Below are 24,594 nucleotides of genomic sequence, written 5' to 3' on the forward strand. Positions count from 1 at the left end.
GATGACCTTGAGAAGTCCCTTCCCACTCAAACCATTCTATGGTTCTAAGCCTCAGGGACAGTATAGGCAGGAGCTGCTTCAACCCAGCTTTAGTGGCAGTTTACAGCTTTAAAAATTCAGTCCTAAACCAGAAAAATCTTGTGGCAGAACAGGGATTCCAGGGGCTGGCACCCCCAGCCCTGGGCTCTGATCAGTAGAAAGGAGAAATCTGGGCATTTCCTCCACTAATCTGCTTGTTCTTTGTGGCAGGTAGCTCAGTGGGATGCCCAAGCAAGTGCTCACCAACTTGATGAGGGAAGCATCACCTGATGAGTAACTGCTCCTCATCCTTAATGAGCTCTGGCTGCCACTCAGCAGTTTCAGTGGGGAGTGCAGGCAGACACTGCTGCTTTCTGCAAAGCCTGCAGTTAGGACTTTTTTTTCCCTTCCAGTCTGCTTCTCAATTTGACTGATAAGCATCCAGGGCTGATAGGCATCAAGAGCTGAAAGCATATCTTTTGTACTCTTACCCACTGCTTCTCTACCAGCTGCCCCCCAAAAGGCATTTCCAGCCCCTTGCCTGGGACTGAGGCAGGACTGTTGGGGTACCATAATCAAAAATACCCCAAGTAAGCCAGAGACCTCCTCCTTTCCTTCCAGCACACTGCTGTGCAAGTTAATCAGACTAATTGAAGCTGCTTGGCCCTGGGAGATGTTAACTGAGCACCCTTTGGTGGCTCAGGAGCAGTGAGCATGGTGCAGAGGTAGCTTGAGTCATCTCAGGTCCAGCAGAGCTCCTTGGTGCCAGCTTTGTGATGCTGCCCCTGACCTGCTGCTCTGGTGTCCTCGTTGCTGACTGTTGCAGCCAGGTTTTCTGTGAAGCAAAGCAGCCCAGCTCCTGTTCAAAGCTCCTCCTGGCTCTGTGGCAAGCAGAAAGCAGCAACTAATAATCCAGCAGAAGGAGGAAGAGCTTCTGAGCTTGTGGCTGTGGTACAAGCGGGAACCAGACACAGCAGCAGCAGCCTCCCAGGTGATGATTTTGGCTCAGCTCTGCACTTAAATCTTGTTCTCTCCTGCCAGGAGCTCAGACATTTTAGGACAGCTAAATAATCAAGCTGCTTCCTGCATGGCTGCCCTGCACAGGGCACTTTCTGCTCTGTCCTGCTAGGAACTTGTGGAGCAATTCCTTCTTTCCCCTCTTTTGTCATGGAAGTTCACTGTTTCGGTTTCTAGTCCTTCTCCCTCCTTTGTGGCTGCCAAAAGAGTTTCTGTTTTGGTGGATGCTGTGTGATGTGAAAGTGCAGCTTCAGACCATGTGCTCCAGTGGGGCCAGCAGCTCTCAGCACACTTCCCTGCCCTAGCTGGGAGGAGAACTTGGCCTGAGAAAAAAGATGATCAAAGGCTGTAGAACCTCTGCTACAGGCTGGGAGAGTTGGGGCTGTGCAGCCTGCAGAAGAGAAGGCTCCAGGGAGACCTCAGAGAAGCCTTCCAGGACCTGAAGGGGCTCCAGGAGAGCTGGGAAGGGACTTGGGCCAAGGGCTGGGAGTGCCAGGATGAGGGACAATGGCTTGGAGCTGGGAGAGGGGAGAGTGAGAGTGGAGAGGAGGAAGAAATTGTTGGCAGTGAGGATGGGGAGACACTGGCACAGGTTGCCCAGGGAGGCTGTGGCTGCCCCCTGCCTGGAGGTGTTCCAGGCCAGGCTGGATGAGGCTCTGAGCAAGCTGTGCTGGTGGGAGGTGTCCCTGCCCATGGCAGGGAGTTGGCACTGGATGAGCTTTGAGTTCCTTTCCAACCCAAGCCATCCCATGAACCCATGAAGCATTTATTCTGCCCTCAACAGCCTTCTGCCATAAGCACACCCCCAGGGCAGAGCTCCAAATGCCCTCTTTCCTCTTCTCACTCAGAGGAGGTCTAGCTCCATGCAGCCTGGGCACACTCTGCCTGGCTGGCTGCAGGCTGCCATCAGCACCTCAGGCAGACTGTGGCACTGCCTTGTCCCTTTGGTCCCTACCCCATCACAGGCCCCTCTGCAGTCTGTCCTCAGGTGTGTCCCCATCTGAGCCTCCCCAGCTTTCTGTGCACCTGGCAGGAGCCAGGCCAGGGCTCAGCCACGCTCCTGCTGCCCTCACCTGCTTTTCTCTTTCCCATTTTCCACTCCTGTAGATGAACATCTGCACCAAGCCTCCCAATAAGATAGCAGCAGAGAGCCTGGGCCAGGCTGCTGCAGAGGGGCAGGCCCAGCGTGCTCGAAGGAATGGCTGGAGCTGGCCTCTGCACCTCTTCCAGGTCACTGCCTGGCTGCTCTACCTCTTCTATGCCCTGGTTGGCTTTGGGATCCTGGTGCCTCTCCTGCCCCACCACTGGCTGCTGGCTGGCTATGTTGTATCCTTTGCTCAAGAGGAGGAGTTGGGCCGTGAGAAAGTGTCGGGGGGGGCTTCAGGGGAGGTGGAAAGCAAAGGAGGAAGCAGCTGAGTCAGGATCTAGTCTGCATCTTGTCTTTTCTGTGTGAAAAAGGAGTTATTTTGAGATCCTACCTCTGCCCTTCAGCTTTGGGCAGGCCACTGACATCCTGCTTGTCTCCTTCCTCACTCTCTGTTAGGTTTGTCTTTGTCCCTGAGGCTCTTCTGCTGTCTGCTTGTCTGTCTGCTTTCTGGCATTCTTCTGCAGGGTTTGAAGGCAGTCATGCTAAAACAGCTCCTCCTGAAAATCCTTGCAGTGATGGACAGACCCCACCTGGAGCTCTGTGTCCCGTTCTGGAGCCTCTGTTCCAGGAAGGATCTGGAGGGGCTGGAAGGTGTCCAGAGAAGGGCCAGGAGGAGGAGCAGAGGGCTGGAGCTGCTCTGCTCTGAGGACAGCCTGAGAGAGTTGGGGTTGTGCAGGCTGGAGAGGAGAAGGCTCCCAGGAGACCTTCTGGTGGCCTTGCAGGATCTGAAGGGGACTCCAAGAAAGCTGGGGAGGGACTTTGGAGGGTGTGAGGGAGTGATAGGAGTGGGGGGGATGGAGCAAAAGTAGAAGTGGGGAGATTGAGATTGGATGTGAGGAAGAAATTCTTGCCCAGGAGGGTAGTGAGAGCCTGGCAGAGGTTGCCCAGGGAGGTGGTGGAAGCCTCCTGCCTGGAGGTTTTTGCAGCCAGGCTGGAGGTGGCTGTGAGCAACCTGCTGTGGTGTGAGGTGTCCCTGCCCATGGCAGGGGGGTTGGGACTGGCTGAGCCTTGAGCTCCCTTCCAGCCCTGCCAGCTCTGTGATTCTATGATCTCACAAATTCTCACAAGGCCCTGGGGGTGCTGGTTGACAGCAGCTGAAGATGAGCCCAGGGGGTGCCCAGGTGGGCAAGAAGGGCACCAGCAGCCTGGGCTGGAGCAGCAATGGTGTGGGCAGCAGGAGCGGGGCAGGGATTGTGCCTCTGGAATGGTCACTGGGGAGGGCACAGCTTGAGTGCTGGGGTCAGGGTTGGGCTCCTGACTGCCAGAAGGACACTGAGGAGCTGGAGCAGGTCCAGAGAAGGGCAAGAAAGGTGGGGAAGGGTCTGGAGAAGAGGTCTGGGGAGGATTAGCTGAGGGAGCTGGGGGGGTTTGGTGTGGAGAAGAGGAGGTTGAGGGAGACCTCATTGCTCTCTCCAGCTCCTGAGAGGAGGCTGCAGCCAGGTGGGGGTTGGGCTCTGCTCCCCAGACTCAGGTGATAGAAGGAGGAAATGCCCTGAAATTGTGCCAGGGGAGGGTTGGGTTGGAGAGGAGGCAAAATGTCTTTGCTGTAGGAGTGGTGAGGGATTGGCACAGGTTGCCCAGGGAGGCTGTGGCTGCCCCCTGCCTGGAATTGTTCCAGGCCAGGCTGGATGAGGCCCTGAGCACCCTGGGCTGGTGGGAGGTGTCCCTGCCCATGGCAGGGAGCTGGAGCTGGATGAGCTTTGAGGTCCCTTCCAACCCAAGCTCTTCTCTGCACCTCTGAACCTGTATTAAACCCCTCCTACAACCCTTAACTGTGTTCTCCAGTGCCCAGGGGTCTGCTTTCTCTACCATCTCATTGTCCATCTCAGTGCAGTCTCCATTGACCCTGCAGATGCAAACGTCAGAGACAAAAACTACCTGGGGCCTCTGGCCACCTTCACTCGTGGCCAACATGCACATATCATTGAAAACCACCATTGCCATGTCTGTGATGTGGATGTGTAAGTATCTTCTGCTGGTCTCCTGCTTCCCTGTCTCCTCCTGCACCACCACACCTCACCCAGTGGTTAGGCTGGGATGGAAGTGGAGCCTCTGAAGCTCTACAGCAGCAGTTTGGGTTCCTGCTGGGCAGGGTTCAGCTGGGTGGTTCCTGCCTGCTGGCAGATGTCTGCATGGAGCTGTGCTCACCTGTTGTGTGTGAGGGCTGAGCTGTCCTGCTGCTCTTTCTTCACTGAAGGGGCTCTCAAAGACTGCAACAGGCTGTCCAGGGGGCTGGAGAACCTCTGCTGTGGGGCCAGGCTGGGAGAGTTGGGGCTGTGCAGCCTGCAGAAGAGAAGGCTGCAGGGAGAGCTGAGAGCTGCAGCTGAAGCTCTGCAGGGGAGCTGCAGGCAGGCTGGGGAGGGACTGTTCAGAAGGGGCTGTGGGGATAGGCCCAGGGGCAATGGTTTGGAAGTGGAGCAGGGCAGAGTCAGGTTGGAGCTCAGGAGGAAGTTGTGCCCAGGGAGGCTGGGCAGACACTGGCACAGGTTGCCCAGGGAGGTGCTGGAGGCTCCATCCCTGGAGCCATTCAAGCTCAGCCTGGCTGTGTCCCTGGGCAGCCTGCTGCAGCTGGAGCTGTCCCTGCTGCCTGCAGGGGTTGGACAGGATGCCCTGGGAGGGTTTCTTCCAGCCTGTTGCCATCTGTGAGGCTGTGGTTGAATTCCCACCCCTGGAGGGGTTTAAGAGCTGCAGAGCTGTGGTGCTGAGGGCCATGGCCTGGCACCAGCCTTGGCAGAGCTGGAGAATGTTTGGACTCAGTGGTCTGGAAAGGCTTCTCCACCCCAAGTCTGGGGTTCTGTGACTCTAATCTCCGTGTAGCTCCATGTAAGATGGCTTTGACCAGAGCAGCCTGTGCCTGTGTGCTTGGAGCTGGCCAGGTGCTGGTGGGCTGGCAGGAGGTGCTGGGAGTGCAGACATTATGATCAAGCTTTGTAGAACTGCCAAAGGGCTTAAAGTCAGAACCTGGGGAGCCCCAAACTGCAAACCACACAGCCCACTGAGAGGCAGATTCTGTAGGGTTTGGGATTGTGCTCCAAAAAGTAAATACCAGGCATGAGCCTGTGGAGCAGGTCCAGAGGAGGCCACAGCAATGATCCAAGGAAGCCCTCTGCTGTGGACTGGATGACCTTGAGGGTGCTGGGACACTGCAACAGGCTGTCCAGGGAAGTGGTTGAGGCCCCATCCCTGGAGATACTCAAGGTCAGGCTGGACTGGGCTCTGGGCAACCTGATCTGGTGGAGGATATCCCTGCTGAGTGCAGGGGGGTTGGACTGGATGAGCTTTGGGAGCTCCGTTCCAACCCAAACCATTCCATGAATCTATGTCCTTGAAAGGTCCCTTCCAACCCAAACCATTCCATGAATCTATGTCCTTGAAAGGTCCCTTCCAACCCAAACCATTCCATGAATCTATGTCCTTGAAAGGTCCCTTCCAACCCAAACCATGCTGTGGTGCTCAGTGTGGCAATCTCTTTGGCCAGTGAAGTATTCCATCTGTAGAAGGGTTTCTCACTCTTCCTGGGACCTCTCCCTGCATCCCTCTGGGTTTGTGCTGTGGGAGGTGATGGTAGCACAGGATCACAGCTCACAGGATGTTGAGAGCTGGAAGGGACATCTGAAGTTTATCAAGTCCAAGCCCCCTGCCAGAGCAGGACCATGGAATCCAGCACAGGTCACACAGGAACACATCCAGCCAGGGCTGGAAAGGCTCCAGAGCAGGAGACTCCACAACCTCTCTGGGCAGCCTGCTCCAGGGCTCTGTCCCCCTCCCAGTGCAGAAGTTCCTCCTCCTGCTGAGGTGGAACCTCCTGTGCTGCAGTTTCCATCCATTGCCTCTTGTGCTATGCCAGGGCACAGTGAGCAGAGGCTGTCCCTGTCCCTTCCTTCCTGCCCCCCAGCCCTCAGCTCTGGATAGACATTGAGCAGATCCCTCTCAGCCTTCTCCTCTGCAGACTCAGCACCCCCAGGGCTCTCAGCCTCTCCTCCCCAGGCAGTGCTGCAGTCCCTTCAGCAGCCTTGGAGGCCTCCCTTGGACTCTCTCCAGCAGATCCCTGTCCCTCTGCAGCTGGGGAGCCCAGAGGTGGATGCAATATTCCAGCTGTGGCCTCCCCAGGGCAGAGCAGAGCAGAGGGGGAGGAGAACCTCCCTGGCCCTGCTGGCCACCCTCTGCTGAATGCCCCCCAGGACCCCCTTGGCCTTCTTGGCCCCCAGGGCACATTGCTGTGCCATGCAGAACTTGCTGCCCACCAGCACTGCCAGCTCCTTCTCCTTGGGGCTGCTCTCCAGCAGATCCCCTCCCAACCTGTCCTGCTGCAGTTTCTTCTTCCTGCCCAGCTGCAGGACTCTGCTCTCCTCCTTGCTGAGCCTCCTTAGCTTCCTCTCTGCCCAGCTCTCAGTCTCTCCAAGCCTCTGAATGGCCTCACAGCCTTCAGGTGTCTCAGTTTGGTATCTTCAGCAAACTTGCTGAGCAGCCTCTCTCTGTCTGTCTGTCCCCTCACCAATGGCATTGATGGAGATGTTGAACAGAAGCCTAACAGCAGCCTCTCTCTGGCAGGAGTGCCAAGTCCAAGCACTGTGGGACCTGCAACAAGTGTGTCTGTGGCTTTGATCACCACTGCAAGTGGCTCAACAACTGTGTGGGAGAGAGGAACTACTGGTAAGAGGGTGGCAGTGTGACAGCAGCACAGCATTGCAGCACCAGTGCCACCCCTGCCCTGCCCAAGCTTCTCCTGCAGCTCACTCTGTCCCCAGCCACTCTTCTTTCATAGCCTGGCAGAATAAAGTCAGTCAGGAGCAAAGGAGATGGGCAGTGCCAGTGGGGTTCTGGCACTCAGCCAGCCAGGGATGAAAGGGGGACACAGGAAAGCAGGGAGGGACTTTGGCCAAGGGCTGGCAGTGCCAGGCTGAGGGACAATGATTTGGAGCTGGCAGAGGGGAGACTGAGAGTGGAGAGGAGGAAGAAATTGTTGTCAGTGAGGGTGGGGAGACACTGGCAGAGGTTGCCCAGGGAGGCTGTGGCTGCCCCCTGCCTGGAGGTGTTCCAGGCCAGGCTGGATGAGGCCCTGAGCAAGCTGTGCTGGTGGGAGGTGTCCCTGCCCATGGCAGGGGGTTGGAGCTGGATGAGCTTTGAGCTCCCTTCCCAGCCCAACCCATTCTGTGTCTATGAGAGCTCCCACAGGCAGAGTCTGGCAGCTGAACCCCTCCCAGCAGTTAATCTGGTTCCTGGTTGTTAGGATAAGCTCCTGGGATGTTCACTGGTGTCCTTAATGCCTCTGAGAGCTGAAGTGGGAGCAGAGCCATGGTCATGCTGCTCCCATCTCTGAAACAATCAGCATCCAGCTCCATGCTCTCCCCAGCAGCCTTGCCAGGTGGCAGCAGCATGGAGGCACCTCCAGTCTGGGCCTGGTTTAAGCTAATCAGGAGCTGCTCACTGATTATTGCTGTTCAATTTGCCTTCCTGCACTAAACCCATGTGGAAGGCAAAGAGTGGTTAGTCCTGGGTGCCTCCAGTAACAGTGCAGGCTGGGGATGAAGAGCTGGAGAGCAGGCCTGAGGAGAAGGACTTGGGGGTGCAAAACTGGAGATGAGCTGGCACCAACTGCTGCCAGTCCAGGTGTGCCCTGATCTGATCCCCAGCAGTGTGGGCAGCAGGGGCAGGGAGGGGATTCTGCTCCTCTGCTGTGCTCTGCTGAGATCCCCCCTGCAGTGTTGGGGCAGCTCTGGAGCCCTCAGCACAGACAGGGACCTGTTGGAGCAGGGCCAGGGGAGGCCACAGCAATGCTGGCAGGGCTGGAAGCACTCTGCTGTGAGGCCAGGCTGAGAGAGTTGGGCTTGGGCAGCTTGGAGAGGGCTCCAGGGAGATCTTCTGGTGGCCTTGCAGTGCTGGAAGAGGCTCTAAGAAAGCTGTGGACAGAGTTTGGGCAGGTCAAGAGATGATGGTGTGGACTGAAAGAGGGAGATTGAGAGTGGAGAGAAGGGAGAAATGTTTCACCCTGAGTGTGGGGAGAGCCTGGCCCAGGCTGCCCAGAGAGGTGGGAGCTGCCCCCTGGCTGGCACCACTGCAGGTCAGGTTGGTGGTGGCTGTGAGCAGCCTGCTCTGGCTGGGGCTGTCGCTGCTGGCTGCAGGGGTGGCACTGAAAGGCCTTCCAAGGTCTCTTCCCACCCAAAGCAGCCTGTAAGTGTCTGTCAGACTCTGGGTTTCAGCTGCAGCTGTGGTGTTGAAGGCTCTCACTCCTCCCTCTCCCTGCAGGCACTTCCTGAACTCGGTGCTCTCAGCCCTCCTGGGCCTTGGCCTCCTGCTGCTGGTCGCTTGCTACATCTTCCTGGAGCTCTTCCTGGACCCGGGGGTGCTCCGCTCTGACCAGCACTTTGATGGTACCTGCAGGGCTGCTGCTGGGGGTCCTGGGACCCACCAGGGGCTCCATGTGGGATGGGATTCTGAGGGCTCATCGCTGAGGAGAGGCTCTGTTCCTTACTCCCATAGGAAAGCCAGGAAGGGACTTTGGCCAAGGGCTGGCAGTGCCAGGACAAGGGACAATGGCTTGGAGCTGGGAGAGGGGAGACAGAGTGGAGATGAGGAAGAAATTATTAGCAGTGAGGGTGGGGAGAGACTGGCACAGGTTGCCCAGGGAGGCTGTGGCTGCCCCCTCCCTGGAGGTGTTCAGGACCAGGCTGGATGAGGCCCTGAGCAAGCTGTGCTGGTGGGAGGTGTCCCTGCCCATGGCAGGGGGTTGGAGCTGGATGAGCTTTGAGCTCCCTTCCCACCCAACCTATTCTGTGAATCTAAGGCTCTACAAGAGCATCTCTGCTCAGCTGGATGAAATGTCCACCCTCACAGAGCCAACTGCCCTTCCTGAAGGCCTTGCAGACCTTAGGTGGCTTGGGTGGCTTAGTTCCAGCTCTAAGATCTCCAAGTTTCCACTTCATAGAGGCTCTGCAGCTGCTTTGGAGCTCATTTCCTGCTGGGAAGTTTTGTGATGATCAGGGGGCTGCAGCACCTCTGCTATGAGGACAGGCTGAGGAGCTGTGGTTGTTCAGCCTGGAGAAGAGAAGGCTCCAAGGAGACCTCAGAGCAGCCTTCCAGGTCCTGAAGGGGCTCCAGGAGAGCTGGGGAGGGACTTTGGACAAGGGCTGGGAGTGCCAGGATGAGGGACAATGGTTTGAAATGAGAGCAGAGCAGATTGAGATTGGATGTGAGGAACAAGTCCTGCACCAGGAGGCTGCTGGAACTCTGCAACAGGTTGCCCAGGGAGGATTTTGAGGCCTCATCCCTGGAGATACCCAAGGTCAGGCTTGGGAAGGCTGTGAACAACCTGCTCTAGTGGAGGATGTCCCTGCTGCCTGCAGGGGTCTTGGCCTGGGTGAGCTTTGGAGCTCCCTTCCCACCCAAACCATTCCACAATTCTCTGCTGGTACTTGGCCAACCTCCTGACCTCCATCTCTTGTATTACAGCTCTGAAGAACCACACAGACTGCTGGTTTGTGTTCCTCCCTGCAGCTCCCCTGGTGACTCCAGCCTGGGCCATACTGCTCACTGCTGGGGTTTTCATCCTGCTCAGCCTGCTGACAGTGGTCCTGCTTGGCCACCTCCTGACCTTCCACATCTATCTCAGTAGGTGTTTTCCTGTCTCCTGCAGCCCCACTTCATTCTCCCTTCTCTTCCTGAGCTCCCTCTGCACTCCCTGCATGTTGCCCCAGCTCTCAGACAGCCCTGTGCAGGGCTGCCATGGAGAGGGACAAGATGTGGCCCTGCCCATGGCAGGCGGGTGGGAACTGGAGGATCCTTAAGGTCCCTTCCAACCCTCACAATTCTGTGATGCTGTGTGACTTGAACATGATCCCTCTGGTCTCCCCCAGCACCAGGGAGGCTTCCCAGTGCCTCTGCAGTGAGAGCTTCTCTGAGTGTCCTCACTGTGCTGCCCTGTGCTACTGGGGGGGCTAGTTCTGCCTGAGCCCAGAGAAACTGGGATGGTGCTGACCTGCATTTCCAATAGCAGTGTCACAGCTTCACAGATGGCATCAGGCTGGAAGGGACCCTCCCAGTACATCCTGCCCACCCCCTGCAGGCAGCAGGGACACCTCCAGCTGGAGCAGGCTGCCCAAGGACACAGCCAGGCTGAGCTTGAATGGCTCCAGGGATGGAGCCTCCAGCACCTCCCTGGGCAACCTGTGCCAGTGTCTGCCCAGCCTCCCTGGGCACAACTTCCTCCTGAGCTCCAACCTGACTCTGCCCTGCTCCACTTCCAAACCATTGCCCGTGGGCCTATCCCCACAGCCCCTTCTGAACAGTCCCTCCCCAGCCTGCCTGCAGCTCCCCTGCAGAGCTTCAGCTGCAGCTCTCAGCTCTCCCTGCAGCCTTCTCTTCTGCAGGCTGCACAGCCCCAACTCTCCCAGCCTGGCCCCACAGCAGAGGTTCTGCAGCCTCTGCTCATCTCTGTGGCCTCCTCTGGAGCCTCTCAATCAGCTCCAGGTCCTTCTTGTGTTTGGGCCCCATAGCTGGGCACAGTGCTCCAGGTGAGGCCTCAGCAGGTCAGAGCAGAGGGGCAGAATCTCCTCTGTCCTGCTCAGGGGCCTGGTGGGTGGCAGGGAGTGCTAAAGGAGCATGGCAATCAGCAGATCAACACAGCCACCCAGTTTGGTGTCATCTGCAGACTTCCTGAGGATGCCTCAATCCTCTTGCCCAGAGCATTGACAGAGACCTTAAGGAGCAGCAGCCCCAGCACTAAGCACATGGTGCCTTCAGCTTTTCAGAGACATTCCAGTCCTGCATTGCAAAGCTGAGCTGTGAGTTGAAGCAGAGCTTTCCAGGATACCTCAAGCCCCTTGTCCAGATTCCACTCGCTGCTGCCTGTGCCTGGAGCCTTCACAGCTCTGCCTAGCGCTGCAGAAGCACTAAGAGCATGGCCAAGCTGGGGCCGCTCCCGGGGGATTGCTCGCGGATGGAGCCGGATCGTTGGGTTTAGCAGAGCAGGATCGGTCCTGCCTTTGCGCGCGGCTGCCACAAGGGGGCGCTCCGAGCCTGGGGGAACTGGGATTGATCCTGCGCGCTGGAATCCTGAGCTGCCTAGGGTGGGAAAAGCCCCTGGGACTCGGGGCTTCTTCCTCAGCTCCAGTCCAACCCTGTTCTGCCTCAGCTCCAAACCATTCCCCCTTGGCCTGGCTCCAGACCCCCTCAGCAAAAGTTCCTCTGCAGCCTTCCTGCAGGATCCCTTCAGGTCCTGGCAGGCAGCTCTGAGGTCCCCCTGGAGCCTTCTCCTCTGCAGGCTGCACACCCCCAGCTCCCTCAGCCTGGCCTCACAGCAGAGCTGCTCCAGCCCTTGCAGCATCTTTGTGACCTCCTCTGGACTTGCTCCCCAGGTGCTGGAGGAGGCAGAATAAATGAAGGCTGCAAACCATGCAGGGCCACATCCATGGGTTGGGGCAGGCTGGTGCTGAGTGAAGAGCCAGGCCCAGACAGGATGTTGGGCTCTGAGCTGCTGATGATCACAGGCAGTAGGCAGGACCCTGTGTGCCCTGTGGTGGTTGATTTTGGCAGGAATTTGTGGGTTTGCCACAACCATGTGAAAGGAGGAGTTCAGAAGATGCACAAGGAGCAAAGGCTGAGAGCCCTGGGGCTGAGAGCCTGCAGAAGAGCAGCCCCAGAGGGGAGCTGAGCAATGCTCAGCAAGAGCTAAAGGAGCTGTGGGGGGCAAGAGGCTGGGGCCAGGCTCTGCTCAGTGGTGCCCAGGGACAGGCCAAGTGGCAGAGGGCACAGACTGGCAGCCAGGAGGTTCCATCTGAGCAGGAGGAGAAAGTTGTTTGGTGTGAGGGTGCTGGAGGCCTGGAACAGGCTGCCCAGAGAGGTTGTGGAGTGTCCTTGTGTGGAGAGCTTCCAACCCCCCCTGGGCATTGTGCTGCTGGGCAAGCTGCTGTGGGTGCCCTGCTGGAGCAGGGGGCTTGCGCTGGGGGATCCCCAGGGGTCCCTTCCAACCCCACCCTGCTGGGACTCTGTCATATTGGGCATCCAGGAGTGAAAATGGTGAGAGTGAGATGGTTTGAGCTCCTGAGAGAAGAGCTCCCTGCCCCAGATGGGTTCCCAGCAGGGAAGGAGCTGCACAGGCACAGTTGAGCCTCACAGCTGAGCTGCTCTCTGCTGGCAGAACCTTTGGCAGATGCTGCTCTGCAGCACAGGCTTCAGGCTGCACAGCCCCAACCCTCCCAGCCTGTCCCCACCACCACATGAAAGGAGGAGTTCAGAAGATGCTCTTCCCATGCTCCTGGTCCCCCTGCTCTGTGTGCTTGCTCAGGCTGTTGGTGGCACCCAGCAGAGGCCTTTCCTGCAGTGACCTCTCCTCTCCTCTCTCTCCTTCCAGTGTGGAACAAGCTGACCACCTATGAGTACGTCCTGCAGCAGCGCCTCCAGCAGCTGGGGAAAGAGCCAGAGGTGCAGCTGGAGCCCTGCCCTCCCCAGCAGACACCCCCTCAGGTACTCCTGCTTCCAGCCCCCAGCCCTGCTCTGCCACCATGCCAACTTGCCTTCCCCTTGGCCCCCTCCAGGTTGGAGAGGCAGTTGCTGAAGGCTGCCTTCAGTTGCTGCCTTCCAAAAGCTTCTTGAGGTGGGGCAGGACGTGAGGCCTGGCACTCCAACAGCACTCCAGGCATGGGCAAGCCCTGAGCTCAGAGGAATCCGTGCCACCCACCCTCCTCCTGCACCCCTTGTGCTGGGCTCTCTGGTGCCAGCACAGCTGGTCCCTGCAGTCATGGCAGAGCTGGGGGGGAGCTCCTCTGGGTGGGAGTCAGCTTTGCTGGAGCTCAGAGCTGAGCTGCTGCTGGGCAGGCCTGGCTCCCTCACCCTTGGGTGGCCAAGCAGGCAGTGTGTCTGAATGCAGGAGGGTAGCTGAAGAGTGGGACTGAAGAGTCCTGGCACTGGACTTAGAGGATCACAGCATGGAAGGGATCTCTGGAGATCATCCAGCCCAACCCCCCTGCCAGAGCAGGGACACCCAGGGCAGGTCACACAGGAACACATCCAGGGAGGGTTGGAAGCTCCCAGAGAAGGAGACTCCACAACCTCTCTGGGCAGCCTGCTCCAGGCCTCCAGCACCCTCACACCAAAGAATTTTCTCCCCCTGCTCAGATGGAACCTCCTGGGTTCCAGCTCATCCCTCTTGGTCCCTGTGCTATCCCTGGGCACTGCCCAAAGGAGCCTGGCACCTCCATCCTGGCACCCACCCCTCAGATATCCACAGACGTTGATCAGATCCCTCTCAGCTTTCTCCTCTCCACACACCCCCATGGCTCTCAGCCTTTCTCCACAGCAGAGGTGTTCCAGGCCCTTCATCACCCTCATAGCCTCCTCTGGACTCTCCAGCAGGTCCCTGTCCCTCTGGAGATCTCTGATCCCTGTCTCTGGACTGGGCAGGACCTCCTGGGGGCCAAGCACATCTGGTGGCTTGTGTGAGGGATGTCACAGGTCAGGACTGAACTCAGCACCCAGCACCCCCAAGGCTTTTTCCCCAGGGCTGCTCTTAACCCACTCTGCACCCAGCCTGGATCTGTGCCTGGGGCTGGCCTGACCCAGATGCAGGACCTGGCACTGTGGCTTGATGAACTTCACCCAGTTGGCAGCAGCTTCATTGTCCTTCTCTGGACCTGCTCCAGCTCCTCAGTGTCCTTCTGGGAGTGAGAGGCCCAGAACTGACCCCAGGATGTGAGGTGCAGCCTCCCCGGTGCCCATTCCAGGGGCACAATCCCTGCCCTGCTCCTGCTGCCCACACCATTGCTGCTCCAGCCCAGGCTGCTGGTGCCCTTCTTGCCCACCTGGGCACCCCCTGGGCTCATCTTCAGCTGCTGCCACCCAGCACCCCCAGGGCCTTTTCTGCTGGGCACTTTCCAGCCACTCTGCCCCCAGCCTGGAGCCTTCCTGGGGTGGTTGTGAGCCCAGAGCAGGACCCAGCCCTTGGCTTTGTTGAGCCTCATCCCATTGGCCTCAGCCATGGATCCATCCTGGCCAGGGCCCTCTGCAGAGCCTCCCTGCCCTCCAGCAGATCACCACTGCCAGCCAGCTTGGTGCCATCTGTGAACTTCCTGAGGGTGCCCTCAACCCCCTTGCCCAGAGCATTGCTGAAGACCTTAAAGAGCACTGAGAACATGGAGCCTGCAGCTTCTCATCTGCATTTTGTGTCCTGCCCTGGACGGGTTGAACGTGGAGTTGAAGTTTCTATGGCAACCAAAATATTTGGCCCTTGGTCTGGCTGAGCTTTGCTTACCATGAAGATGAAAACAATCACAACCCTTTAATCACTTCCTACTGCCTGAACTCTGATTGAGCCTGAAAATAGAGCTGGATGTGCTGGACCCTGTGTGCTTGCATGCCTGGGATGGAGCCATTCACTCCTGCTCTCTCTGCTGCTGCTTCTCAAGAGGCAGGTGGGGAGAAGGAGCTCTGTGCATCAGTGAGGGGCCTGGGGAGCAGGAGGAGGCTGGGTGATACTCAGTGATAGTGTGAAGGGGGGGAACCAGAGATGTGAATCCACCAGCTCTGCCTTGTTCCTTACATAGCAACCAGAGCTAAACACAAACAAACAGCCTGCAGGACACCAAGAGCCTTGCCCCTTGCCTTGACTGCAGCTCTCTGCAGCTTGAACACAGAAATCCTTTGTCATGGCCCCAAGGCTTGCAAGCACAGGCTGGGGATCCTCCTCTTCCCACTCTTGCTCTGACTTTTCATTCAGAGCCTGGCTCCTGAGCCTTCCTCAAGCTTTGGGTGCTGCTTTTGGCTCCACTGCTCTGTGTTTCTCTCTGTTTCAGTCTCTGCTCTGTTCAAGGTAAAAGGTTTCCTGCTCAGTTCAAGGCTTCTCATGCACTGCTGAAATCCTCCTCAGCACCTCCCCAAGTAAAAGCCCTAATTTGGCACACTTGAGTGGTTCAGATGACCCAAAAGCCACCAAGCAGTTGGACAAACAGAGGCACAAATGCTCCAGGGATAGCAAAATACCTGGCACTGGTCCCCTCAGTTCAGAGCAGGATGGGATGGAGGACAGAGCAATGCTGGCAGGGCTGGAAGGGCTCTGCTGTGAGACCAGGCTTGGGCATCCTGGAGAGGAGAAGGCTCCAGGGACACCTTCTGGTGGCCTTGCAGTGCTGGAAGGGACTCCAAGAAAGCTGGGGACAGAGTTTGGAGCAGGGCCACTTGTGCCAGGCCAAGGGGTAATGGTCTGAACTGAAAGAGGGAGATTGAGAGCAGAGAGAAGAGAGAAATGTTTGACCCTGAGGGTGGGGAGAGCCTGGCCCAGGCTGCCCAGAGAGGTGGGAGCTGCCCCCTGGCTGGCACCACTGCAGGTCAGGTTGGTTGTGGCTGTGAGCAGCCTGCTCTGGCTGGGGCTGTCCCTGCTGGCTGCAGGGGGGTTGGACTGGGTGGCCTTTGGAGGTCCCTTCCCACCCAAACCATTCCATGATTCAGCCTCTAGAGGAGGACTGAGCATGATCCCTGTCCCTCCGTGACCCCTGTCCCTCCCTGGGCTGCTCACTCTGCTTTAACACAGGAGCTGGATCCTACCTGTAAGGCTGCAGAATCCTAGAATGGCTCAGGTTGGAAAGGACCTCAGAGATCATCTGCTCCAACCTCCCCACCATGGGCAGGGACAGCTCTGAACTAGACTCAGCTGCTCCAGGCCTCAGCTGTCTCCAGACCCCCTCAGCAAAAGTTCCTCTGCAGCCTTCCTGCAGGATCCCTTCAGGTCCTGGCAGGCAGCTCTGAGGTCCCCCTGGAGCCTTCTCCTCTGCAGGCTGCACACCCCCAGCTCCCTCAGCCTGGCCTCCCAGCAGAGCTGCTCCAGCCCTTGCAGCATCTTTGTGGCCTCCTCTGGCCTCACTCCACAGCTCTGTGTCCTCCTTCTGCTGAGGACAGCAGAGCTGGAGGCAGGACTGGAGGTGAGGTGTGAGCAGAGCAGAGCCCAGGGGCAGAATCCCCTCTCCTGCCCTGCTGCCCACACTCCTCTGGCTGCAGCCAGCACACAGCTGCCTGCAGGGCTGCAGCAGGGCACTGCTGGCTCCTGGGGAGCTGCTCAGTACCCAACACCCCCAAGCTACTACTCTATGCAAGCAATAAACATTTCACTACAGCATCAGTGGTGCCTCCCAAAGGGTGGTCTCACCCTGCTGTGCCAGCTGAGAGCTGCCTGGGGCTGTCCTGCTACAGCCTCTGCTCTGTGGCTGTCACTGCTGTGCCCCTGACAGGACACTGCCCTTCCTACTGCTCTCCTCCTCTTGCAGGAGCTCTGCAGCCTGCCCTGCTGAGGTCAGCCCTTGTCTGCCTGCTCTGCTCTGAAGCCAGGATTGGCTTCAGAGAGCTGCTTCCTTCCCTGCCTGCACAGCACCTGGGGATGATGTCCTCAGGATGTGTCCCTTGGCAACCTCCCTGGCAGTGCCAGGCCTGCAGCTGCTGGCTGTGTGCTGTGGGCACCAACTCCTGATGGTGCCCAGCTGGGGCTGCCTCCTGCTGCAGCTCACTGCAGCCACAGTAGCTTTCCTCTGACAAGCCTGCAGCTCCCACAGCCCAGCAGGGTGGGGTTGGAAGGGACCCCTGGGGATCCCCCAGCCCAAGTCCCCTGCTGCAGCAGGGCACCCACAGCAGCTTGCCCAGGAGCACAATGCCCAGGGGGGGTTGGAAGCTCTCCACACAAGGACACTCCACAACCTCTCTGGGCAGCCTGTTCCAGGCCTCCAGCACCCTCACACCAAACAACTTTCTCCTCCTGCCCAGATGGAACCTCCTGGCTGCCAGTTTGTGCCCTCTGCCCCTTGGCCTGTCCCTGGGCACCACTGAGCAGAGCCTGGCCCCAGCCTCTTGCCCCCCACAGCTCCTTCAGCTCTTGCTGAGCATTGCTCAGCTCCCCTCTGGGGCTGCTCTTCTGCAGGCTCTCAGCCCCAGGGCTCTCAGCCTTTGCTCCTCCCAGAGCTGCTCCAGGCCCCTCAGCAGCTTTGCAGCCTCCCCTGGGCTCTCTCCAGCACTTCCCTGTCCTTCCTGAACTGGGGAGCCCAGAACTGGACCCAAGACTCCAGATGTGGCCTCACTGGGGCAGAGCAGAGGGGCAGGAGAACCTTCCTGCCCTGCTGACCACACTCTGCTGAATGCAGCTCAGGACTCCCCTGGCCTTGCCCTCAGGGACACATTTCTGGCTCATGGGGAACTTCTTGTTCCCCAGCACTCCCAGGTCCTTCTCCACAGAGCTGCCTCCCAGCTGGTCCCCTCTCAGCTGTCCTGCTGCAGGAGGTTGTTGCTCCCCAGGGGCAGGACCTTCCACTTGCCCTGCTTGAACTTCATGAGGTTCCCTCTGCTCAGCTCTGCAGCCTGGCAATGTCTCTCTTTCCCTCCCCTCCATCTGGGGTTTACAATGAGGGCTCTCAGGCTTTGAGTGCTGGTTTGAGTGTGGTCCCAAGGAGTGATGAAGCAGAAGCCTGCTGTGGTTTGATTGTGACTCACATGAGACACTGCCTGAGCTCAGTGCATCAATCAGGGACTTCTCCTTGCCTTGAGTTGGGGTTTTTTCATCTCCTTAAGTGGCAGAGTCCTGCAGGGCTCTGGCTATGCTGGCTCCAAGGACACTGCAGGTCACTTTGTGCTGCCAAGGAACCAGAGATAGGCCAAGAGGAAATGGCCTCAGGTTGCACCAGGGGGGGCTTAGGTTGGGCATGAGGAACGATTTTGCCCCCAGGTGGGTTGTGAAGCCCTGGAGCAGGCTGTGGTGGAGTGCCCATCCCTGGAGAGCTTCCAACGCTGTGCAGCTGTGCTGCTGAGGGCCATGGCTCAGTGGTGCCCTGGCAGTGCTGGGCTGCTGGTTGGACTCCATGCTCTGGGAGGTCTTTTCCAAGCAAAACAATTCTGTGACTCTAGAATGGGTGAGGTGTGGCTGAGGGAAAGAGGAAGGAGGCAGCTGTGTGCTGAAACTCCCTCTGTGCCCATGCTGCTCCCAAAGTGCTGATTTCTTTTTTACTCTGCTCTTGGTTCCTTTGCAGGGAGGAGGCTTTGCTCTGGCCCAGCCTGGCTGTGCAGCCCCTGGCAGTCCAGCAGAGGAATCCTCAGCAGCAAGACAAAGGTGAATAGAGCCATGGCTGGGAGGCTCTCAGCAGCAGGGGGTGGAGGGGAAAATGGCCCCAGAGACAAAGGCCATGGGAGGAGAGGAGGCACCAATGTTTGGAGCCAGGCAATGGTGAAACCTGGGGTCCAGGAGGGGAAATTCCTGCAGGAGCAGCTGCCATGGGGCAAGAGCCTCCCCAGAATGCTCCCAGCACAGGAAAACTGCTGCAGAGCTGCTTGGTTTGTGCTGTGGTTCCCACCTGGAGCACACAGCCTGCTGGCCTGGCTGGCAGGAGGTGGATCCCAGCAGCAGGCTCACAAGACAGGGCAGAGGGCAGCACTGCTGGGAAAGCAGCAGCACAGCACCAGGGATTCAGGGATTCAGAGATTCAGGGATTCATGGAATGGGTTGGGTTGGAAGGGAGCTCAAAGCTCAGCCAGCTCCAAGCCCCGGCCATGGGCAGGGACACCTCCCACCAGCACAGCTTGCTCAGGGCCTCATCCAGCCTGGCCCTGAACACCTCCAGGGAGGGGGCAGCCACAGCCTCCCTGGACCACCTGTGCCAGTGTCTCCCCACCCTCACTGCCAGGGATTTCCTCCTCATCTGCAGTCCCAATCTCCTCTCTGCCTGCTCATAGCCATTGTCCCTCAGCCTGGCACTGCCAGCCCTTGGCCAAAGTCCCTCACAGCCTGGTTAGGGTGGGAAGGGACCATTAAAGCTCAGCTTGTGCAACCCTCTGCAGTCAGCAGGGACACCTGCAGGCAGTGCAGGTTGCTCAGAGCCCCTCACAGGCTGCCTGGAAGGGTTCCGTGTGCATTAAGGAGTGCCTGGGGAAGGGGAGAGGAAACCTTCACATTCCACAAAGCAGGGATGGCTGCTGGGGATGCTGGGCTGGGAAGGAAGTGCTTGGGACAGGCTGCTGGCTCTGTGCAGGCAGAGCAGGCAGCAGGGCTCAGGTGTGCCTGAGGGATTCACCTTCTCCTCCTGGGCTCTGCTTCAGCTCCACAGAGCACTGCGGGCCACCTCTCGTTGGGGGGCACCAGGGGCCACCCCCCCCCACCAGCGGGATGGCTACCTCTTGGCTGGGCCCTGGCCGCTCATGCCACTCATGCCTTCTGGCCCCGGCTCAGGGTGAGCACTGGGACACCTCCCCCACGACCCCACCAGGGGCACCTTTTGGCTCCATGGCCCCCCCAGGGAATTGGGTCCAGCTGTTGCTTCAGGGCCTCCGGACCGCGGGGCCACAAGGGGGGTGAGATATTTTCTGTTTAATATTAGGGAAAACTGACCACAAGGAACTGGGTGTATAAACAACCTATCCCCGGCATCCCATCTCCATTTTCACGTATAGAGGTAAAAGATAAGCATGGCAATGTTGGATACAAGTTAAAAATTGGGTGCCTTCACTTAATTCCTCGTGAATCCCTACACCATTTGTTCCTATCTCCAATACACTAATTGTGCCAAAGGTACCTATTTGGATATGGCTATCCTGTTTCTCTGGTCATGTAGGGATATTGAGAGTCTGATGAACCTATTCATTAAAGTCCCATAAAAAATATTTTATTTATTTGGATAGCTATATAAATATACCCTACTAACATCCTGAATAACTCTTGTTCCCTCCAGCTATTTATAACCCCTGCTATCTCCCATGTCAATAAAACTCTCGCCACTGATCTTAGAAACTCTTTTTTCACCTCCTATGCTCAGTTCCCTGCGCCTCTCGCCCCCTCACTAACTCCACCAATCTACAACCCAACCCACCCCCACCACAATTCCCCCCTATACCCCAAACGTAATATCCTTGCATAATAAACCTCTTCTAACTCCCCCCAATCAAACACATAGCCAAATATTTGTAGCCCACAACCCCCTCCTCAAAAAACCCCCCCTCACTCAAATAACTCCATCATAGTCCCCCTTATCCCTCCCTCTCCTACCACAATCCCTCCTCCCCCCAAACATACCCACACGCACACCCCCCCCACGGACCCACCCCACCCCAATTACCCCACTACGCCAATCTTATCTCCTTATCCTTCTGGGTACAAACCTTCATTCACTTCCCCCACCTCGCACTGGGCCCCACTCCAAAGCTCCCCTCGCCCCCCCCCCCCCGACATCCCCCCCGACCTACCTCTCGCCCGGGGCCCCCCCCTCGTGGACGCGCCATAAAAACCCGAATACTAACTGGGATGAGTTTTGATACCACATCTTGTGCATGCCTCCAGCTTGGTCTGGCAATTGGTCTTTTGTATTAACTTGTTATTTGTACTCGATAGTACTGTATGTTGTAGAAATTGGTTGATGGTAAGAAGCAGCTACTATTTCCCCACTCTACCTGCTATAGACCATGGCGATTCAACCCCCTCGGTGCACACTTCCCGCTCACTTCCCTCCAATCCCTCACCCCAAACTACAAACACCCCCTCCCACCAATTCCCCACTCTCCAAATTATACTTCATACCAATCATAATAACTCCCATAAAAAAATATCACATATTTAATACCCCTCCCCTAAAAAAACCCCATCAACTCCATTCATACCATTAATTCCTCCTCTCACCCCCCTACAATCCCTACCAAATACTACACCACCCACCCACCATCCCACCCCCATCCCAAATTTAATTCTTACCCAATCATATAACTCCCATAAAACAAATACAATATCTTCAATACCCTCCTCAAAAAACCCATCAACTCCCATTCATACCATTATCCTTCCCTCTACTTCCTCCAATCCCTACCAAACTACAAACCACCCCCACCCACCATTCCCCCTCCCAAATTATACTTCATAACAATCATATAACTCCCATAAAAAAATAAATATCTTAATACCCTCCTCAAAAAACCCATCAACTCCATTATACCCATTATCCTTCCCTCTACTTCCTCCAATCCCTCACCAAACTACAAACACCCCCACCCACCAATTCCCCCTCCCAAATTATACTTCATAACAATCATATAACTCCCATAAAACAAATAAATATCTTAATACCCTCTCAAAAAACCATAACTCCATTATACCATTATCCTTCCCTCTACTTCCTCCAATCCTACCAAACTACAAACACCCCACCACCAATTCCCCTCCCAAATTATACTTCATAACAATCATATAACTCCCATAAAAAAATAAATATTTAATACCCTCTAAAAAACCATAACTCCATTATACCATTATCCTTCCCTCTACTTCTCCAATCCTACCAAACTAAAACACCCCACCACCATTCCCCCTCCCAAATTATACTTCATAACAATCATATAACTCCCATAAAAAAATACAATATTTAATACCCTCTCAAAAAACCATAACTCCATTATACCATTATCCTTCCCTCTACTTCTCCAATCCTACAAACTAAAACACCCCACCACCAATTCCCCTCCCAAATTATACTTCATAACAATCATATAACTCCATAAAAAAATAAATATTTAATACCCTCCTAAAAAACCATAACTCCATTATACCATTATCCTTCCCTCTACTTCTCCAATCCTACAAACTAAAACACCCCACCACCAATTCCCCTCCCAAATTATACTTCATAAAATCATATAACTCCATAAAAAAATAAATATTTAATACCCTCTAAAAAACATAACTCCATTATACCATTATCCTTCCCTCTACTTCTCCAATCCTACAAACTAAAAACCCCACCACCAATTCCCCTCCCAAATTATACTTCATAAAATCATATAACTCCATAAAAAAATAAATATTTAATACCCTCTAAAAAACATAACTCCATTATACCATTATCCTTCCCTCTACTTCTCCAATCCTACAAACTAAAAACCCCACCACCATTCCCCTCCCAAATTATACTTCATAAAATCATATAACTCCATAAAAAAATAAATATTTAATACCCTCTCAAAAAACATAACTCCATTATACCATTATCCTTCCCTCTACTTCTCCAATCCTACAAACTAAAAACCCCACCACCAATTCCCCTCCCAAATTATACTTCATAAAATCATATAACTCCATAAAAAAATAAATATTTAATACCCTCTAAAAAACATAACTCCATTATACCATTATCCTTCCCTCTACTTCTCCAATCCTACAAACTAAAAACCCCACCACCAATTCCCCTCCCAAATTATACTTCATAAAATCATATAACTCATAAAAAAATAAATATTTAATACCCTCTAAAAAACATAACTCCATTATACCATTATCCTTCCCTCTACTTCTCCAATCCTACAAACTAAAAACCCCACCACCAATTCCCCTCCCAAATTATACTTCATAAAATCATATAACTCATAAAAAAATAAATATTTAATACCCTCTAAAAAACATAACTCCATTATACCATTATCCTTCCCTCTACTTCTCCAATCCTACAAACTAAAAACCCCACCACCAATTCCCCTCCCAAATTATACTTCATAAAATCATATAACTCCATAAAAAAATAAATATTTAATACCCTCTAAAAAACCATAACTCCATTATACCATTATCCTTCCCTCTACTTCTCCAATCCTACAAACTAAAACACCCCACCACCAATTCCCCTCCCAAATTATACTTCATAAAATCATATAACTCCATAAAAAAATAAATATTTAATACCCTCTAAAAAACCATAACTCCATTATACCATTATCCTTCCCTCTACTTCTCCAATCCTACAAACTAAAACACCCCACCACCAATTCCCCTCCCAAATTATACTTCATAACAATCATATAACTCCATAAAAAAATAAATATTTAATACCCTCTAAAAAACCATAACTCCATTCATACCATTATCCTTCCCTCTACTTCTCCAATCCTCACCCAAAACTAAAGGACACCCCACCAACATTCCCCCTCCAAAATGTGCTAAGGCAGAACTTCTGTGATAATCCAATATAAATAAGAAAATTTTTAACACCTCATCTAAAAAGGTCGCATTCAATCCATTATTACCCGCTTCTACTTCCTCTACTTCTCCAATCCCTTTCTAAATAACATACCACCCAAAATACCCTCACCTGGCACACCTCCAAAATATACTTCATAACAATCATATAACTCCATCAAAACAAATACAATATTTCAATACCCTCTCAAAAAACCATCAACTCCATTCATACCCATTATCCTTCCCTCTACTTCCCTCCAATCCCTCCAAACTACACAACACCCCCACCCACCAATTCCCCCTCCCAAATTATCACTTCATAACCAATCATATAACTCCCCCATCAAAACAAATACAATATCTTCAATACCCTCCTCAAAAAACCCATCAACTCCCACCCCAAAAACATTTCATAATGATAACTTAATCTCACAAGCCCAAATTGCAATTCACAAAAACACTCACACCCACCACACATACCACATTGGCAACAAAAACCATCAATTTGGTGCTAGGATGTTCCCTTGATGTGTTAGCCCCCATGCTTTTCTTTGTCTCTGTGCGGCTTGTAAAGCAGCTTTTTTCCACCTGCTTAGACATGGCTGTAACTGGTGACAGGAAAGAGCTAGGCCAGAATTGCAAGCTCCATTTAGTCTCTCTCCTCAAAATACACTAATTGGCAAAAGAAATTTGGTGCTAGGATGTTCCCTTGATGTGTTAGCCCCCATGCTTTTCTTTGTCTCTGTGCGGCTTGTAAAGCAGCTTTTTTCCACCTGCTTAGACATGGCTGTAACTGGTGACAGGAAAGAGCTAGGCCAGAATTGCAAGCTCCATTTAGTCTCTATCCTCAAAATACACTAACTGGCAAAAGAAATTTGGTGCTAGGATGTTCCCTTGATGTGTTAGCCCCCATGCTTTTCTTTGTCTCTGTGCGGCTTGTAAAGCAGCTTTTTTCCACCTGCTTAGACATGGCTGTAACTGGTGACAGGAAAGAGCTAGGCCAGAATTGCAAGCTCCATTTAGTCTCTCTCCTCAAAATACACTAATTGGCAAAAGAAATTTGGTGCTAGGATGTTCCCTTGATGTGTTAGCCCCCATGCTTTTCTTTGTCTCTGTGCGGCTTGTAAAGCAGCTTTTTTCCACCTGCTTAGACATGGCTGTAACTGGTGACAGGAAAGAGCTAGGCCAGAATTGCAAGCTCCATTTAGTCTCTCTCCTCAAAATACACTAATTGGCAAAAGAAATTTGGTGCTAGGATGTTCCCTTGATGTGTTAGCCCCATGCTTTTCTTTGTCTCTGTGCGGCTTGTAAAGCAGCTTTTTTCCACCTGCTTAGACATGGCTGTAACTGGTGACAGGAAAGAGCTAGGCCAGAATTGCAAGCTCCATTTAGTCTCTCTCCTCAAAATACACTAATTGGCAAAAGAAATTTGGTGCTAGGATGTTCCCTTGATGTGTTAGCCCCC

General features: G+C 54.7%; 1 protein-coding gene across 1 annotated transcript in view; it reads left to right on the top strand.

Annotated features, from left to right (window-relative positions):
- The first annotated feature begins 2,142 nt into the window (after positions 1 to 2,142).
- ZDHHC1 (zinc finger DHHC-type containing 1) overlaps positions 2,143 to 24,594 on the top strand; it is a 24,626-nt gene continuing 2,174 nt past the window's right edge. The window contains exons 1-7 of the mRNA XM_054397186.1: positions 2,143 to 2,361; positions 3,968 to 4,143; positions 6,734 to 6,835; positions 8,429 to 8,553; positions 9,632 to 9,790; positions 12,531 to 12,594; positions 18,175 to 18,254. Coding sequence (XP_054253161.1) covers positions 2,143 to 2,361; positions 3,968 to 4,143; positions 6,734 to 6,835; positions 8,429 to 8,553; positions 9,632 to 9,790; positions 12,531 to 12,594; positions 18,175 to 18,254 — 925 coding nt within the window. The remainder of the gene's footprint in view (positions 2,362 to 3,967; positions 4,144 to 6,733; positions 6,836 to 8,428; positions 8,554 to 9,631; positions 9,791 to 12,530; positions 12,595 to 18,174; positions 18,255 to 24,594) is intronic.

Source organism: Indicator indicator, chromosome 42 (assembly GCF_027791375.1).
Source record: "Indicator indicator isolate 239-I01 chromosome 42, UM_Iind_1.1, whole genome shotgun sequence".
NCBI classification, from domain to species: domain Eukaryota; kingdom Metazoa; phylum Chordata; class Aves; order Piciformes; family Indicatoridae; genus Indicator; species Indicator indicator.